At 39.3% G+C, this 17,650-nt stretch overlaps 1 protein-coding gene across 1 annotated transcript in view; it reads right to left on the reverse strand.

The window, feature by feature from the left end:
• Window positions 1-12,016: 12,016 nt before the first annotated feature.
• ABCA13 (ATP binding cassette subfamily A member 13) overlaps window positions 12,017-17,650 on the reverse strand; it is a 269,444-nt gene continuing 263,810 nt past the window's right edge. Inside the window, exons 15-16 of the mRNA XM_088445671.1 lie at window positions 16,237-16,292; window positions 12,017-12,222 (exon numbers count right to left, since the gene is read on the reverse strand). Of these exons, the coding sequence (XP_088301797.1) occupies window positions 12,017-12,222; window positions 16,237-16,292 (262 nt within the window). The remainder of the gene's footprint in view (window positions 12,223-16,236; window positions 16,293-17,650) is intronic.

Below are 17,650 nucleotides of genomic sequence, written 5' to 3' on the forward strand. Positions count from 1 at the left end.
TCACAGACATAGGCTCAAATAAAGGTTTACGTTGTAATCAGTTGAAACCTTGTACCGTGAGATATTAAAATGAAAACAACGTGAGCAAGATTACTATTATCATGGAGTTACACTCAGTGACTATTATAAGGATAAGCGTATACCACACGGCTTTAGGGTTAAGAATTGCCCTACGATTGGACGATTTAATTCTGCATTTTGTAAGTGCTGGATTGCAGTACTTAATAAATGTAGTTATGATTTGATGTTGTTAGTAATTGAGGAGGTGGGACATGAATTAAAATTCACCTGTGACAAGATTAAAAACTTTACAGAGACACACATGGGTACTCTGCGTTCTGATACTAATTTTGATTGGATTGAGAAACTGAATATTCAAGTTAACAACTATAAACGTGACTTGATCCAATTTAAGAAATTAAAGATGACCAGAGTTGTGGCTGATTATGAGCACAATCGTGTATACCATTGGGTCAGCGGTGGCTATAAAGAACGTACTCGGCCCCCACATATGACCCATCATAAATGTTGATACACGATTGTGCTCATAATCAGCCACAACTCTGGTCATCTTTAATTTCTTAAATTGGATCAAGTCACGTTTATAGTTGTTAACTTGAATATTCAGTTTCTCAATCCAATCAAAATTAGTATCAGTAAGCAGAGTACCCATGTGTGTCTCTGTAAAGTTTTTAATCTTGTCACAGGTGAATTTTAATTCACGTCCCACCTCCTCAATTACTAACAACATCAAGTCATAACTACATTTATTAAGTACTGCAATCCAGCACTTACAAAATGCCGAATTAAATCGTCCAATCGTAGGGCAATTCTTAACCCTAAAGCCGTGTGGAATACGCTTATCCTTATAATAGTCACTGAGTGTAACTCCATGATAATAGTAATCTTGCTCATGTTGTTTTAATCTTAATATCTCATGGTACAAGGTTTCAACTGATTACAACATAAACCTTTATTTGAGCCTATGTCTGTGAACACTACGATTAAGACTTTTTCCAAGATATTGAATTATGAGGTTGCAGATAAAGTGGTTCCTTATGTGGCTAATTGTGACAAAATGTACAATAATTTGTCTGCATGTGAATATCAAGCGCTATGTGATTTGGCATCATATGATGATATTATTATACGTCCTGCCGATAAAGGTGGGGCAATTGTTGTGCAGGATTTAATTAATTATAAAAGGGAATTTGTTTGGCAATTGTCGGACACGGCTGTGTATCGACAATTGACAGAGGATCCGACTAGTGATTTTAGCAAGGTACTTTCTGATAGATTGATTAAGGCAGTGAAAGAAATAGATATTTCTAATGTTTTGAGTAAGGCTCTATTGGTTAAACATCCGATTACACCCTTACTTTATACCCTGCCCAAAATACACAAATCGTTAGAAGATCCACCTGGTCGCCCAATCATTGCGGCACATGGCTCACTGTTTCAACCAGTTTCTATTTATTTAGATATGTTGCTTCAACCTTGTGTTGTAGGTCATCCGAATTACATTCTGGATACCACAACATTTTTTAATAGATTATTGAATGTGGGGACCATACCAATTGGGAGTTTCTTATGCAGTATCGACATCTCTAGTATTTACACGATTATTCCCAACGATGTTGTTGTCAATGCTGTACGGAAACTGATTGAATTTAATCCGTTGTACTCCGGTCCGTCCTGTGATCTCATATGTGTTTTATTGTCTTTGATTTTGACTCGTAATTATTTTTATTACGTTAAGCGATTTTATTTACAGTTGGCAGGGTGTGCGATGGGGTCGAATGTGGCCCCATCGTATGCCAATGCCTTCATGTTCCAGGCGGAAAAGGAGATATTTTTTTCAGAGAGTGATGTATCTGGCATGATATTGTTTTATGCCAGATACATAGATGATCTTTTTTTAATTTGGACAGGGACTGAAATTCAGTTTGTGAACTTTATCGAGGGGCATAACAAGGGCAATAGCCATGTTAAATTTACATATAAGATTGACCCCTTTTCTGTAAATTTTTTGGAAGTTCAGGTGTCTTTGGTTCAAAATAAATTGGTCACCACACTGTTTAATAAACCATCAGATAGAAACACTTTTTTGCATTCCAGTAGCTTTCATCCAAAATCTTTGAAATACGGGTTACCGTATTCACAATTTGTGCGGGCAGCATGGATTTGTAGTGAATCTCAAGCTGCTAGTAAACATATTGATGTGATGATTGAAAAATTTTTGCAGAGGGGCTATAAAATAGCTCCTTTGTTAAAAGCTAATGAACGTGCATTAAGTATATCCAGAGAGAAATTATTGATACCTACGACCAGGTCTAATAAAGGTAAACGTATGCCATGGATTACTCACTATAATGTGGCTAGCAGTGAGGTCTGTGGCATTACCAGGAGATTGTGGTCAATTTTACAATCAGATCGTGACCTCAATTTGAGAGATACGATGATTATGCCTTGTTACCAACGTGGCCGGAAAATACGTGACTGGGTTGTTAAATCTGATGTATCCAATTTACCTGGGTCAGTACCTGGTCATTTTTTACAACCGAAAAAAGGTTGTTTCAAATGTTTAAATTGTCTTACGTGTCGCTATATGTCAGTGGGAGATAGTTTTTGCCACCCGTTTAGTGGCAAACGTTTTTCCATACGGCATAGAGTTACATGTACTACTAAGTTCATTGTCTGTATGATCACGTATCCCTGCGGGTTGTGTTATGTTGGCAAGACTGACAGAACCCTCAGGGAGCGTATGGCACTACATTGCTCCGCTATTCGGGGAGCCTTGGATGCGGGGCATAGTGATCAACCTGTGGCCCGGCATTTCCTACAAGCGGGTCATAGTTTAGCTTCGATTCGCTATATTATCATTGACCATGTTCCCCTGTCTATTAGGGGTGGTGATCGCTCAATTACTCAGATGTGAGGCCCAATGGATTTATAGGTTGGGGACCCTGTCACCTAGAGGGCTTAATGAATCCCTAGGATTGCATTGTTTTATGTGAATTATTACCATGTCGTATGTATTGCATTTCAAATAACTTTTGTTATTCCATATGATGATGCGCTATATGCTTCTGATGTTGTGTTTTTATCCATTGTAACAGTGTTTAGGATAGCCGCATTATTGGCTATTGGTCACATGTAATTTTGTTTTTGGTGTATTGTTTCTATGGCTACCGGCCCGGTGTACTGACGTCATATGTGGGCGTCTGTTTCCGGGTCGACGACGCCGTAGGACACACGCGGTGATGGTGGTAACTATAAAGGTGAGCTGATTTTATGTATTTGTACCTTGAAAAAGATGTAATAAACATCGAAACGTTGGTGTATCTTCTGCTTCTATTGGTTTGATTATTGACCTGAGTGCCGCCGCTCATGCTGTGGATATATATATATATGTATATATATATATATATATGTATATATATATATATATATATATACAAATTAACAGCAGCACTCTCAGGACTTGAAAAAATAAGACTCATGACTCCACAAGGTCTGCGTTCAACGTTTCAGTCAATTGGACTTTTATCAAGAACAGCACAACGTGATAACAAAACATACCTTTATATCCCCGAACATCCCATAATGTGAGCGTGCATCCTGCCTTGCCACCCGCCGGGTGAATGACATCACTCCGGAGGGACCAGCGCATACACGATGATGCGGCCACTAAGAACACAGGACGCCACTAGTCTTTGCCGTGGCAACCCGGTTCTAAGTAGTGGTCGCTCGTAGCTAAATGATATAGCGGAAAACATAAAAACGGCAATACATAAAGCACATGATACCACCATAAGGTCTGTATGATCGTGGTAAATGAGTCAGTATCAAAAATATAAAGGTAATAAATATATTTAAGAGCATGAATGCCCGGGCAGGTAAGTAAATAAAATGCAATGCAGTAAAGTGTGACCCAACAAATAGTGTACAAAAATAAACTGACAAAGAAAGAAATATGCGAATAGTATTGCATGTGACAAAGAAATACTATAGTTACAAACTGCAGGGAAAGGGAGTGCACGCTCACATCATGGGATGTTTGGGGATATAAAGGTATGTTTTGTTATCACGTTGTGCTGTTCTTGATAAAAGTCCAATCGACCGAAATATTGAACGCAGACCTTGTGGAGTCGTGAGTCTTATTTTTTCAAGTCCTGAGAGTGCCGCTGTTACTTTGTGTATATGCCTGGTTACTTAACCATTTTGAGGGCACCCAGGCCAGTATTTTAGTTAGTGTGGAGTGCCGGCGTTATCTCTCTCTCTCTCTCTCTCTCTCTATATATATATATATATATATATATATACAAAAAGAGGTACCAGCGCCAACTTAGATGTAGGGATATTGCTATAACAGAGGTGAATACAATTGTGCAGATTGTATACACTACATTCTCCCTATATGTCAGCTGGACCAAATAAAATGGGGCATTTGGAATTGTCCCTTAGTGCAATGTATGTAAGTGTACAAGGTTTTTAGCGACTGACATAGGTGATATAAACCAATGGGTTATAAAGGACACAAATGTACAATCAATATGTTACAAAAATCATGTAAAACCATGTCGGTGAAAAATAACAATTTATTATATAAAACATACAAACAAACATATTTGGACTGCTAAGCCTGTGCATATTTTCCAAAGAGCCCTAACAATGACCCTTAGGTCTGTAAAAGTGCAATATGTGCATAGTAAGGATGTGCAAAGTGCTAATAAATATTTAAAAACTGTCCTTAATACAGATTCAGTAAATAGAATACATGATTCAGGTATATAAAATACAAAATGGTATATGTTAAAAGCACAGGAGATTTAACATAAAAAATGGTCTTAAAACATAGGAGATTTACACATAAAAAGAGAGACAGCTTCAATAGGTGTTCAAAAATATATTTTTTTAAAAAACACTCTAAAAAGTACAAAATATATACGAAGGTTCTGAAATTCATAAGGTGCTTATCTTAAGTAGTTCATTAAGCAAGAGGCAGTTTCCCAACACGTTTCATCAACTGGGGACTTCATAAAAGGGTGCTGTTAGCCTGGGGTGACCACTCTTTATGCCCCAATTCAATCAGGACTCAATTTGCCTCTTTCAGATCAGTCGTGACATCACTTCCAGTTTACAACATCCAGAATCGTAACCTTAATTCCACTGTGGAATCACCCCTTGCATCCATGCATTGCCAGAGACCCTGTATGGATACCCTCTGGATCGCTATGTGTCTCTAAAGTAGAAATGGTGTCTTTTGTCTAGAGCTTATTGTCAATGTTCTCCTTGCCCTGGGTCCTTTGGCTTCTGCCCTTCCTGGAATGACTTCTGTCCAGCGTTGATGTCATATCCGCTTTCTTCAGTCAGTGGCTTCAGGGTATAGTGTTTTTCTCCTTATGCAGATAATGTCCTGTTGAGCATGCATGGATGGCCAGGATATCAGGTCTTCTTTGCTAACTCTTTAACTGCCTCCGCATTTGAGGTTGTCATGGCAGTGTGGTCTCCATTATGGTGTAGTCCATTCGTGGCTGTCATTATGATGAAAAAGGGAAGAATTTTAGCCAACATATTTATATAAATCCTCCTAAATCTTTATTTCTTGGGGGTGCTTAAGTGCTAGATAACACTACATGAATATACTGTATATGAATTTGGCAAAGATCAAGAAAAAGTGTATATATAGAAATAATCTCTAGTATATGATGATCCAAGATAAACATCGGAAATATAGTAATATAACAAAAAATGAGGTTGATGGTGGTTAGTTCATATGTAGACTGTTAGAAAGCTAAAGTTGGAAAGTATGGGGAAATTGGCACTGAAATAGTCCAAAAATAATCCCAAAAAATCCAAAAATTATGTCTGGAACAAATCAATATATATTGGTTTCCATCAAGGTATACCTGTATTACATTACATGGACTGAGTGGCTGACTGGGCCCTCATGTATATATGTACAAATAACCACAACTCCGGGTATTCCCAGGAGGTCTCCCTTCCAAGTACTGACCCAGCCCAATTGTGCTTAGCTTCCAAGATCAGACAAGGTTGGGCATGAATGCAATGGTAAGATTGTAGGTATCAGAATGTACATGTAGGTACCAATTTATCCATCATAGGAATGGAGCAATTTCATAACTTTCATTAAAGCCGTATGTTGCCAGAGTGTTGAGTTGATATATCCAGAACATTTTGCATCAAGAGTTTGTTGCCCAAATTTCCCCCTCTCTCTCCCAATGTCACTTGTTCTATTGCCTTAAATGTAAGGTCTTCGGAGTTGGATCCATGATGGGTAATGAAGTGTTTAAAAACAGCATGTCCCTCTATTTTTTTAATATTGTGGATGTGCTCTTGTATTCTCAGTTTCAGGGGTCTTTTGTTTTTTCCTATATACTTCAGGCCACATTTGCATTCCAATAAATATATGATAGATGTTGAATTGCAATTCATAAAGTTTTTTATATAAAATTCTTTGGAGTCATTATAATTAAAGAAGACTTTTCTTTGTGGATGTAGTTATCTGCATATACTACAATGACCGCACATGTAACATCCCAGACATGAAGGAAGGGTTTCGTTTTTCATCTGGTTACCATTCCTTATCATACTTGGTGCAAAGGTATCTTTCAGGTTCCTTCCGTTTTTGAAAACAATCACTAGTTTTGGGAGTAATACATATTTAAGTATAGGGTCCATGAGTAAGATGTTCCAATGTTTCTGTAGGGATCCCTTAATTTTATTCTCATGTCCATTGTAAGTGGTAACAAACGGCATGTAGTCTTTCTTCATAGTGTTTTTGTTTTGTAGTTAGTCAGGTCTTCTCTTTTCAAGCCCCTTGTTTTTTCTGCTGCCTTCATCAAGAGTTCTACTGGATATCTTTTCTATAAAAATCTCTCAGTGTACATTCAGATCTGATCTTCACAATCACTTTCTTTGGTGCAATTCTGCTTAATCCTATGACATTGGGAGTATTGGATGTTTTGTTTCCATTTCTTAAGATGTCAACTTTTGTAATGTAAGTAGCTATTACTGTCTACCTCCTTGATGTAGTTTTTAGTGATTATTCTCCCTTCCTCTTTTGTTAAAAACAGATCTAAAAATTCCTATGATGTATCACTGTAATGAGATGTGAACTTGTGATTCATGTCATTATTTCCAATGTGTATTAAAAACTGTTTAATAATCTCCTCTGAACCATTCAAAATAATTTAAATGTCATTGAGGTATCTTTTGTACATAACTGTATTCTTTTTGAAAGGATTATTAACATAGATGTATTCTTTCTCCCAGCACCCCAGAAAAATATTGGCAAACCTGGGTGCGAAGATGGTACCCATTGCCGTCCCACATATCTGGCGATAAAACACATCTAAAAATGTAAAATAATTGTGATCTAATATAAAACTCATAAGATCACATAAAAATTCATGATGTGTTGAGCCTATAGAGTCATCTTCTTCCATGACTACTCTGCATGCATTAATGCCTTTGCTATGTTCAATAGATATGTACAATGCCTGTACTTCGATGGTGACCCATCTGTAGGTATCTTGCCAATCAATCTCCTGAATGCATTGAAGTAAATTGGTTGTGTCCTTGAGGTATGAGTCCAGTTTTAAAACATACTTCTGCAAAAAAAAATCCACATACTCTGAAAGATGTGAGGTCAGTGAATCAATGCCTGATTCAATGGGTCTTCCCAGTGGTTCTGTGAAAGGTTTATGAATCTTCAGAAGGAAATAGAAGATAGGGGTTGTGGGATTGGTTGTCATTAAATACTGATATTCTTCCTTACATAGTGTTCCATCACGGAAGAGCTATCATTAATCAATAGTTTATCCTTGATCACCCACATATGACCCTCAATTATTTCCTCTACTTTGATTTATGTTGTTTATAACATGCACACATCTGCTATTAATTTGCCTAATACTGCATACACTCTACCCATGATCTATCCTCATTGCCATAAATTCCTTTCACTATTATTATTTAATCCACCTCAATCTTACACACATCTGGGTGATAACTGTTTTGGAGGCTTTGAAGGTTTCACAAAACTCACACGCTTATATTTTTCCTTTTATTCTGCTAAGGGCCCCTAATCACAAATAACATGGTGTAGGAGAACCAACATTACATCATTTAACATTAGCCGTCATTTGATATCTCTTATTCAAGTCTATTCTCCTTTTTCATTATTTACATTCATTCCCTGTGAACAGGCTATTTAGCATGGTGCAACACATGCACCTAATCAAAAGTGCAACTACATTTAGATTTAGTGAAGGTATTTGGTATGGAGACACAGTTCCCACTGACGAGAACATCAGCTGCAGATTGCCTTGCTCATATCACCATGACTATTGACTCCTCCCATATGGGAGTGACTCATTAATCCTACCCTGTAAAAGGAGCATCCTTTGATTCATATGCATACCAGGTCCCTGAGGAAGGCCGCAGAGGTTGCTACGTGTTGGACAACAGTTTACCCCTATCTTGCATCATGTATACTAGTACTTTATCTCAGGTGCTGGACTCCTTCCTTGGTACCGTACGAAATCTCACGACACCACACTACCCAAAATGACTGGTATCACTCACAGCTTACCATCCAACAGACCGAGTGTGTAACCAGGAACACACTCAGCCCTTTATTGCCAGCACACACATAACATCTACGGGCAGACTGGAGTGACCAGCAGCAGTGGCAGATGGCCAGGGAACACACAATTGGATGAGAGCATGAGACCTGGAAGTCTTGCAGCCACTAGGGATTAACACCAAGGCAACCTCAGGAGTGTGTAACAAGGAACATACTCCCTGGCAAAGAGAGGAGCAATCACCAGCTTGAATCTATCCATTCATACACAGAGACCACAGTTCCCGTGCCTTAGGACACATTAGGGTAAGAAAACAGACCGGAGGGCTCGGGATACTGCCCCTCCCGAGCTTTTAACCCCCACTCATTAACATTGGACTATTTTTTCATAACCTTCCTTATTGGATATCTTCTTTCATTGACAGCCACCCATTTTTCCTTATTTTTTCCCTACTTGTATATAAGAATACCATTACATCTCTTGGTTTGGATCAACCAATACTGTTAAGCATCACTTACCTAGGGGCATTGTGACTCCATTTTTAAAGTTATTAAATACACATTACTTTACTCCCACTATTTGTGTAGGACCATTATATGTTACACCTGTAGAGTGAATGATCCTCTAAAACAACATCTTATATAAGGGGATACCACTCATGCTAAGCGCAGACACATTATAATCCAATTTTAAGAATTTTAAGAAAGGAAGCTATCTCTTCATCCAACTACTTCTATTGAACCGCCCGGTCAACCAACTCTCAACAGATCTCTTTATGTCATACATGGGGTTATTCATCATTTTAGTATAAGTGGTGCTAATATATATATATATATATATATATATATATATATATATATACAAACACATATATAGTATATACACACAAATATGCAACATACTGTGTATATATATATATAAATATATATATATATAAAAATATATATTATATTTATGTATATATAAAAATATATACATAAATATATACATATACAGTATATATAGACAAATATATATATATATATATATATATATATATATATATAGAGTATATTATAATAACTTGGTAGATTGGTATCAGTGGTGCAGTGTTTATGTGCTTTAATAAGGGTCCACACAGCTTTTCCAATTATAAATAAAAGAAAAGTGCTTTACTGTCAGCATATAAAAGAAAATAACAAATGCCTAGCCCCCATTCAAGGAACTGACTCACTTCTTCGCCCCTGACTAACCTTGGGCAAAGTGTACAAAAGTGTCTTAGAGTCAAAATCCCAGTCCTGTCTCTGACAGGTATTCTCACAGGCTCCAGCCTACTCATGTCCAGGCTCCTGCATGGCTTTTGCTGCCACAGCTGCTTACAGATACAGCCTCACAATCTGGCCAGCTTGCAGTCTCAAACTCTTCTCCCTGCAGAGCAACATATGCAGTCTTTGGAGTTTTTAGGTTCTCCTTACCTCCTGTAGGTCTGAACCCAGGCTTCCTAGCCACCAGTGACTTCCCAGCACATACTGGTCTCCAATTGCAGTCCCATCTGGACTGTCTGACTTTTCCAGCCCTCTTTGAGCTCTGTGCAATGGGCAGCAATTAGGTGAGCTAACACATGAGTATTACTCTTCACAAGCCTTTCAGTATTAACTTTATTTAAGGTTCTGCTTTGCACTGCAAAACTATGTGATTGAGTCACATTCATATCACTCTGAACACACAGCAATAAGAGAGTCTCATCCTTTAAAGCCATCACTATCTCTGTAGACTTCTGTACATCCTGTACCTTTGCCTCACAGGCAGTGGCGTGAGTTCATCCCAGATGCCCAGAAGCAAGTTATAATTTGGTGCACCCCTCCCCCATCACAGCCGCTGACACTGTAATGTAGCAATTTGCATGCAGACAGGCTATGGATGAAGGCAGCAGCTGATGGTCTGACATTGAACTCTCCCCTAGTGTACGGTGGCTTCTCAGGTGCCGGGAAGAGGTGCCATGTATTGGGCGGCCATGAGGGTACACTCCCAGTACATAGTTACAGCCATAAGTGGGGTGAATATGTTGTGGACAATGGAGGAGGTGCCCCTTCAGAGCTGAAGCCCGGCAGTAGGCAACTCTATTGTCTCCCATAGTTCTGCCCCTGCTCACAGGTCATACAGTCACCATCTGTATTTATCAATTCTTTGTCATCAACTTTAGACACAGTTTGGTTATCTGGTTCTGTAACTCTTTGGGGAAACTTCACACATTTAGCTATCACTGTAAGCTGAAAGTCACTTTTAGGGAATTTCACAACGTTGATAGTTCTGTTCCTTTTTGTATACTGGTATCATTAATGAGGACATCTCTATGGTCCCACTGTTGCTTAGAGACATGCTCGTTCTGGAACATCTTACATTGTTCCTGCAATTCATTGTTTGTTTGCTGTCCACTATACAAGACACTTGGCACTGGCAGCATATAACTCTTCATACCAGCCTTTTCAAAATTAACCTGTTGTAATTACTGCTTTTGTTTATGTACTGCTGTCACACTGAGTTCAGTGAAGACATTGGATGCCATTTTTGGGTCCAGAATCCAATTTCAGAATGTTATTCAACTTCTTTTCCTCTTCTGATTTTCCCACTACCATGTGGAACTTTTTCTTACCAATCTGTTCTCAGACTTTAAAAGTTTGCTCTTCATATATTTAACTTCAGCAAGTTTCACCTTTTGTGTAGTTATTACAGACTTTTTGGCATTCATTTCTATTTGGAGATTTTGCAACTGGTGTTGCACACTCAACAGACATCTCTCCAGGTTTTCATTCTTTTTGCAATTTCACAGCCCTGCCATGGGCAAAGTTAAGCTCTCTCTCCAAAGCTTCACTGTGCTCTATGGCATCATGTAGCCTTTCCTCCAGAATTACATTTCTTTCCGACAGACTGTCTAAAACTGCTCTAACTGCAGCTAAATTAAACTGGAGTGTCTGTTCTTGTTCCTTAAAGTTTGCTTGAAGATGGACAACCTCCATGTCCTTTGAATCATGCTCTTTCTGCTGCATCTGGAGACATTTCTCCCTTTCTTCCAAACATTCATGGAGCTTTTTAGACAGAGATCTTCTTTCTAACTGCCACTCTGCAAGTCTTTATTTTGTGGCGACTACTGGAAAGTATTTTTCTTCTAACATCAAATTTAGATCCGCCACTTTCCCTTGTGTGCGACCTGCGTCACTCTGATGTCCCTTGACACATTCTTTTAATTCTTCCATTTTCTGCTGAAGTACCAGACACTTTAATGCAATTCAACAATGTATTGCTCTAAGACTTCATTCTTTGCAAGTAACACATCATTCTCATACTTTGTAATACATTTGAATGCTTCAGCCTCCTCAAGGCATTCAGAAATAGCTGCCAATTTGAGGTTACTCTCTTTAAAAGCCTCAATTCCCAGCTCTCTCATCTTGCTCTTGTTTAAGTGACATTTTTAAAGAGGACAATTCACTGAGCAACTTTTCTTCAACTTGCTTATGTGCAAACATTTCCTCAGCTGACTTCCTCTCCAAGTCAATTATTTGCAGATAATAATATGTCAGTCTATCATGCATAACTTTGTTCATATGGTCAAACTCTTCCATGCTGACATAATCTGGTGGACCAAGCACCTTATTATGCACACTGACAGTTTTACTCTGCTTCTGAAAAGAGTTACCACTTCAAACAACTTTAAATCACTTCCTTGAAACACACTTTCACTTTCAGACTGAACACTCTAGTCCTGGATTTGCATCTCTGTAGCTTGAAACTGATCCTTTGTAGCAGGCCTTCTGCATTTAACATATTTCTTTTTTCTTCATTCTTGTCACACAGTACCACAGGAATAACTTGCTTTTGTTTTCACTATATCAAACTTTGTTTTCAAAAGTATTTTCAATAGATCAAAACATTTTTCTTCATGTCGTACAATAATTACCAGCATGTATCAAGCACTATCTCTTTAGCAGCATTTCAAAAGGAATCTCTGTTCTCTTAGAATCACACCCTGACTTGTTGAGGTCATAGACGTGAGCATTTCAGGAGAATAAACTACAAAGTTTCCTTTAACCCTTCCAATACTGCAGCAGGAATTTCAACATTTGTGCACATTTCTCTTCACAGATAATATTTTATCAATTTGTGTAATATTTATTTTTCTTCCTCTCCAAGGTCAAAAGTGTACACTGCAGCACTAGTGCATCTAATCTATGCAGACAATTCTCTTAAACAGTTCAACATGCATTGTTTCCACTCACCACCTTGACGAGCATGCCACCATGCAGGGGCAGTGAGCATCCATATTTCCATTTAGATTGCTGTAGCCCACCTGTTCTGCTCAAATTTTGTTGCAAAGACCTGTGTGCCTGCATACTCCACAATATTGTAATGACTTGGGGTAATTAGCTCGGTAGATGGGTGTCAGTGTTTCAGTGTTTAGATGCTTTAATCAGGGTCCACATATGGCTTTTCAAGTTACAAATAAAATAAAAGTGGGCCAGATTCAGCAAGTATTGCTGATGCGATCATGGCAGCAAGCACGTTTGCAGTTCTGCTGTGAAATTATGCAAATGACTGCGATTGCAATGCCACTACAGCACAAAATAAAGATGCTCAGTTCCCTTTATTCACATCCATAAAACCTTGTAAATCTGCGAAAACATTGGTACCATCAGAGCCTCATGCACAATTAAGGCAGGTCAGATCTCACTCACAAACTTCTAAACTTCATGTTGGTATCTAGAGCTCAGGCTGTGTATGCTGTCGCAGGGGCTTAATTATGCATGCCCCTGTAATGGCGTTGAATGAACTGGCACACCTGCATTGGGCCGACCACCCCCCGATCACCAACCACAAATGGCACTTCCTGTCAATCACTCTGCGATGGTTCTGCATTGTCACTGCGATCGCAGTTCCAATCACAGAGGCTGTTTCGCACATGCGCACTGTGATGCATATATACACGCAGAATGCAATGATCGACCGGGTGCTTGTGTGTTTTTCCACTTGCAATCCTTGCTGAATCAGGCCCACAGTCTCTCAGAGTCAAAGTCCCAGTGCTGTCTCTGGGCATGATTCACTACAGATTGCTATTCTGCTTATATGTACGCAACGCAGTTGCTAATATCAGTGGGGATATGTAAATGTTTGCATTCACATTGTGATTGCAGCCTAAAATTAGGATGTCCATTTCCCCTTACATCCGTATACTTTGTCAACATAGTGAAACAAGCGGTAACATCGAGTAACATTGGACCCATGTGCACAGTTAAGGAAGGTCAGGCCTCACTCAGGAATTGCTTACTTCAGCACATGCTATGATGCCTCAGGCTATATATGGCTACATATGGCCTTGAAAAAGGCCACCAAAAGATGGCCAAAATGCGTTGGTCCAAAGATTAATCCAAAACATGCAGACATCCGCCGAAAGGACCCAAAGACATCTTCCACTACCTATAAGTAATATTCACCACTCTGACATTAGAGGGAGATGGAGTGACAAATGCTGTTAACCCACAGGAAGGTAAGTGTTGATTTGGTCCCACTCCGGGCATGGTGATGCGGCTGCTGACATTCACTATCAGGCAGATCAGGATGGCAGCAGTTACTGCTATCTGATCAGCCTCAATACAAGGAGAATGAGGATCTGCTCCCCGGAACAGAGATCCATACAAACAGTGAGGTATGGGAGCTGAACTCGGCACCAAGCACCCGGCACCAGCCAGGATAATATTCAGAGGAACAGGAGCTTTGGATCTCTGCTGACCCAGCATGGTGCTTTCAGTTAAAGACCACCCCATACCAGGAGCCATGAGCAAGATGAATTAAATTATTTAACTCAAAAGGACAAACAGGACTAAGGAATAAGGATTTGACTTTGGGACATATACCAATGAAAAGTTAACTGTGACAGTTATATTCCATTCCACCCTGCAAGTTACGCTCCCTCACCTTGTGTGTCCACTCCCCCCACCCCCCGGTTGTCTTGTTGCTCTGAATTGTAAGCTAGCCATTTTATGACTTAATTCTTATACATCAATTGTTTTAATAGTTGGAATATATTATTTTTTATATAATATTGTTTTATATAATATTATATATATTTTTATTACCTAATAAAACTTTTTTATAAGTTATTCCTTATATATATTGCCACTGCAGAATTTTCATATGAATTTTTATTAATGTCTATTAAATGCACATATATGGATTTATTTAACACATGGGTAAAGTGATTCACGGATGTTTCAAATTTTGAACACTACAATGTTGCCAGTCCACAAATGACTACAATTATGATAGAATTACACAAAGAGGTATAAATCTAGTTGAAATAAAAATTTCTTCTCTAGCAGATATTAACTGGAACTGAGGTAGAATGAGTGGGTAAGCGCTGTCTGGAGATCTATATATTGTATTGAGTTTATTGGTTTATAAGCTATAGAGGTTTTGTGGTGCCTTACCAGTACAGCAGCCCCACTTTGATGTTTAGCAGTGAATAAAGAAGTGTGCCTCAGAACAAGGGTTCTTCCTAAACATTCTACATATGGAATTACAGTGGCTTGCCTATGTTCGCCCGACTACTCCCCATCACCACCCACAAACGGAATTTCCTGTCAATCACTCTTCCATGTTTCTGCGTATCCTCTGCGATTGCTATCCCGATTGCAGTGGCTAGTTCGCGCATGCAGACTGTCATGCATACACATGCACAGTAGGCAACAATAGGCCAATTGTGTGCATATATCAACTGCGTTTCTTACTGGATCAGGCCATCTGACAGGTATTCTGAAATGCTCTAGCCTACTCACATTCAGGCTCCTGCAAGGCTTTGGCTGCCACAGCTGCTTATAGAAACAGCCTCACAATCTGGCACGCTTGCAGTCTCACACTCTTCTCCCTGCAGAATAACATACACAGTCTTTGGAGTTTTTGGGTTCTCTCTACCTCCTGTAGGTCTGAACCAGGGGTCTGATTCAGACTTGGAAATAGAGAGAGATCTCTCTCTCTCAACTGATCATCTTGGTGACACCATGCTGCACTGCAGGGGGCAGATTTAAAATGTGCAGAGAGATTTAGATTTAGGAGGGAGGTGTCCAAACTGACATCTAAATTGTAACGTAATAATAAAGCTGTGCAGTTTTTGTGGGCTACATGTAAAAGCAACCAGCATTTACCCTACATGCAAAATAAAAATTATGTATTTACACCCCTTGCATTGCAATATGGTTTGTCCAGGTACACAGTTAAGTGCTATGTCTCTCTCTACTCCCAACTCTGAATCAGGCCCCTGGTTTCCCAGCCACCAGTGGCTTCCCAGCACACACTGGTCTCCAATTGCAGTCCTGCCTGGACTGTCTAAATGCTCCAGCCCTCCCTGGGCTCTGTACAAAGGGCAGCAATTAAGTGAGCTTACACCTGGATTTTTCTACCCTGTGTGGGTGGATCCATCCAGGCCCAAACAGAATCTATGGCTCACTATTGCCATCTCTGGTGATCATGTAAAGAAAAAAAAATAAAAAAAATAAAAAAAAAAAAATATATATATATATATATATATATATATATATATATACACACATATACATATATGACCATTTTGAGACATTGAATAAAAATACACACATACTGGTGCATGAAAGTTTCTCACAAGTCCTAAGAGTAGATAAAGTGAATCGAATCAAACTAATGAGACAAAGAAATTAAACTTGCTAAATTTTTTTATGAAAATTATCCAATATCCCATATCCGTGAGTGGCAAAGGTACATGAACCTTTGCATTCAGTATCCGGTTTGACCCCAATGTGCAGCAATAACTGCTTCTAAATGTTTCTGGTAATTGTTGATTAGTCCGGAATATCGGCTTAGAGGAATTTTACCCCATTTCTCTATACAAAACAGCTTCAACGATGTTGGTGGGTTTCCTGCCATGAACTGCTCACTTCAGGTCCTTCCACAACCCTTCATTGGTTTAAGGTCAGACTTTGACTTGGCCATTCCAAAACTTTACATTAATTCTTCTTTAACCATTCTTTGGTTAAATGACTTTGTGCTTTGTGTCGTTTTCTTGCTGCATGACCCACATTCTCTTGAATGCAGATCATGGACACATATCCTGACATTTTCCTTAAGAATATTCCGGTATAATTCAGAATTCATTGTCCCATCTATGATGGCAATTCATCCTGGGCCAGATGCAGCAAAACAGGTTGCTATGCTGGGATGCAGTGTTCTCCTTTCTCCAAACATAATGCTTCTTATTTAAAGCAGAAAGCACTATTTTTGACTCATCTGTCCACAAAACATTTTTCCAGTAGTCTTCATGCTTGTCCAGAAGATTTTTAGCTGCAGGCTGAGAGGTTATGGTTTTGTTGTGGACCCAGGGTGGTAATAGGAGCAGACACTGAAGCAGGTTTAAAAGTAAATGTGGAGTTTTTAATGAGTGGCTTAACAGACATGAATGTGGTAAAACAGAAAGTCCGGGTATAGCACTAAAGTGCACTTGGGAGCTGTAGTGAAGCAAATAGCAAAAGGTCCAGTTAGTGACAGGCAATAGAAAATGTCCAGGTAGTGACTGGTTAATAGAAAATGTCAAGGTAGTGGCAGACAAGGGGAAATGTCCAGGTGGTGACTGATTAATGAAGAATGCAGACTGAGGAAGAAATATCCAGCAGAGTGTCAGTGGAGGCAAGGTGCAGGGTGAACAGCAGGACTCAGGTACTCAGGGAAGGGGAAGGTAATGGAGGATGCAGTATAGTCCAGCAGGTTTGGAGCAGACAAGCAGGCAGGCAGGTAGTGTTTCACAGGTAACAGGTGGTGAGCACAGGGAACTCTCTCTCAGCTATGCTGAGAAACACGTTGCACTGTCAATGAAGTGAGGCTCTGAACCTCCCAAAATACCAAGTGCTGTGCCATGACTTGCCAGAGAGAGCATGTGACAAACCAGGATTGGGAGAGCAAATCACATTGCCAGAGGCATGATGGCAGCGCCCATGCCAAACAGAACGGAAGCACTGCAAGGCCTCACCAGCTGAATGTGACAG

Source organism: Taudactylus pleione, unplaced genomic scaffold (genome assembly GCF_031769625.1).
Source record: "Taudactylus pleione unplaced genomic scaffold, aTauple2 ptg000386l, whole genome shotgun sequence".
Taxonomy (NCBI): domain Eukaryota; kingdom Metazoa; phylum Chordata; class Amphibia; order Anura; family Myobatrachidae; genus Taudactylus; species Taudactylus pleione.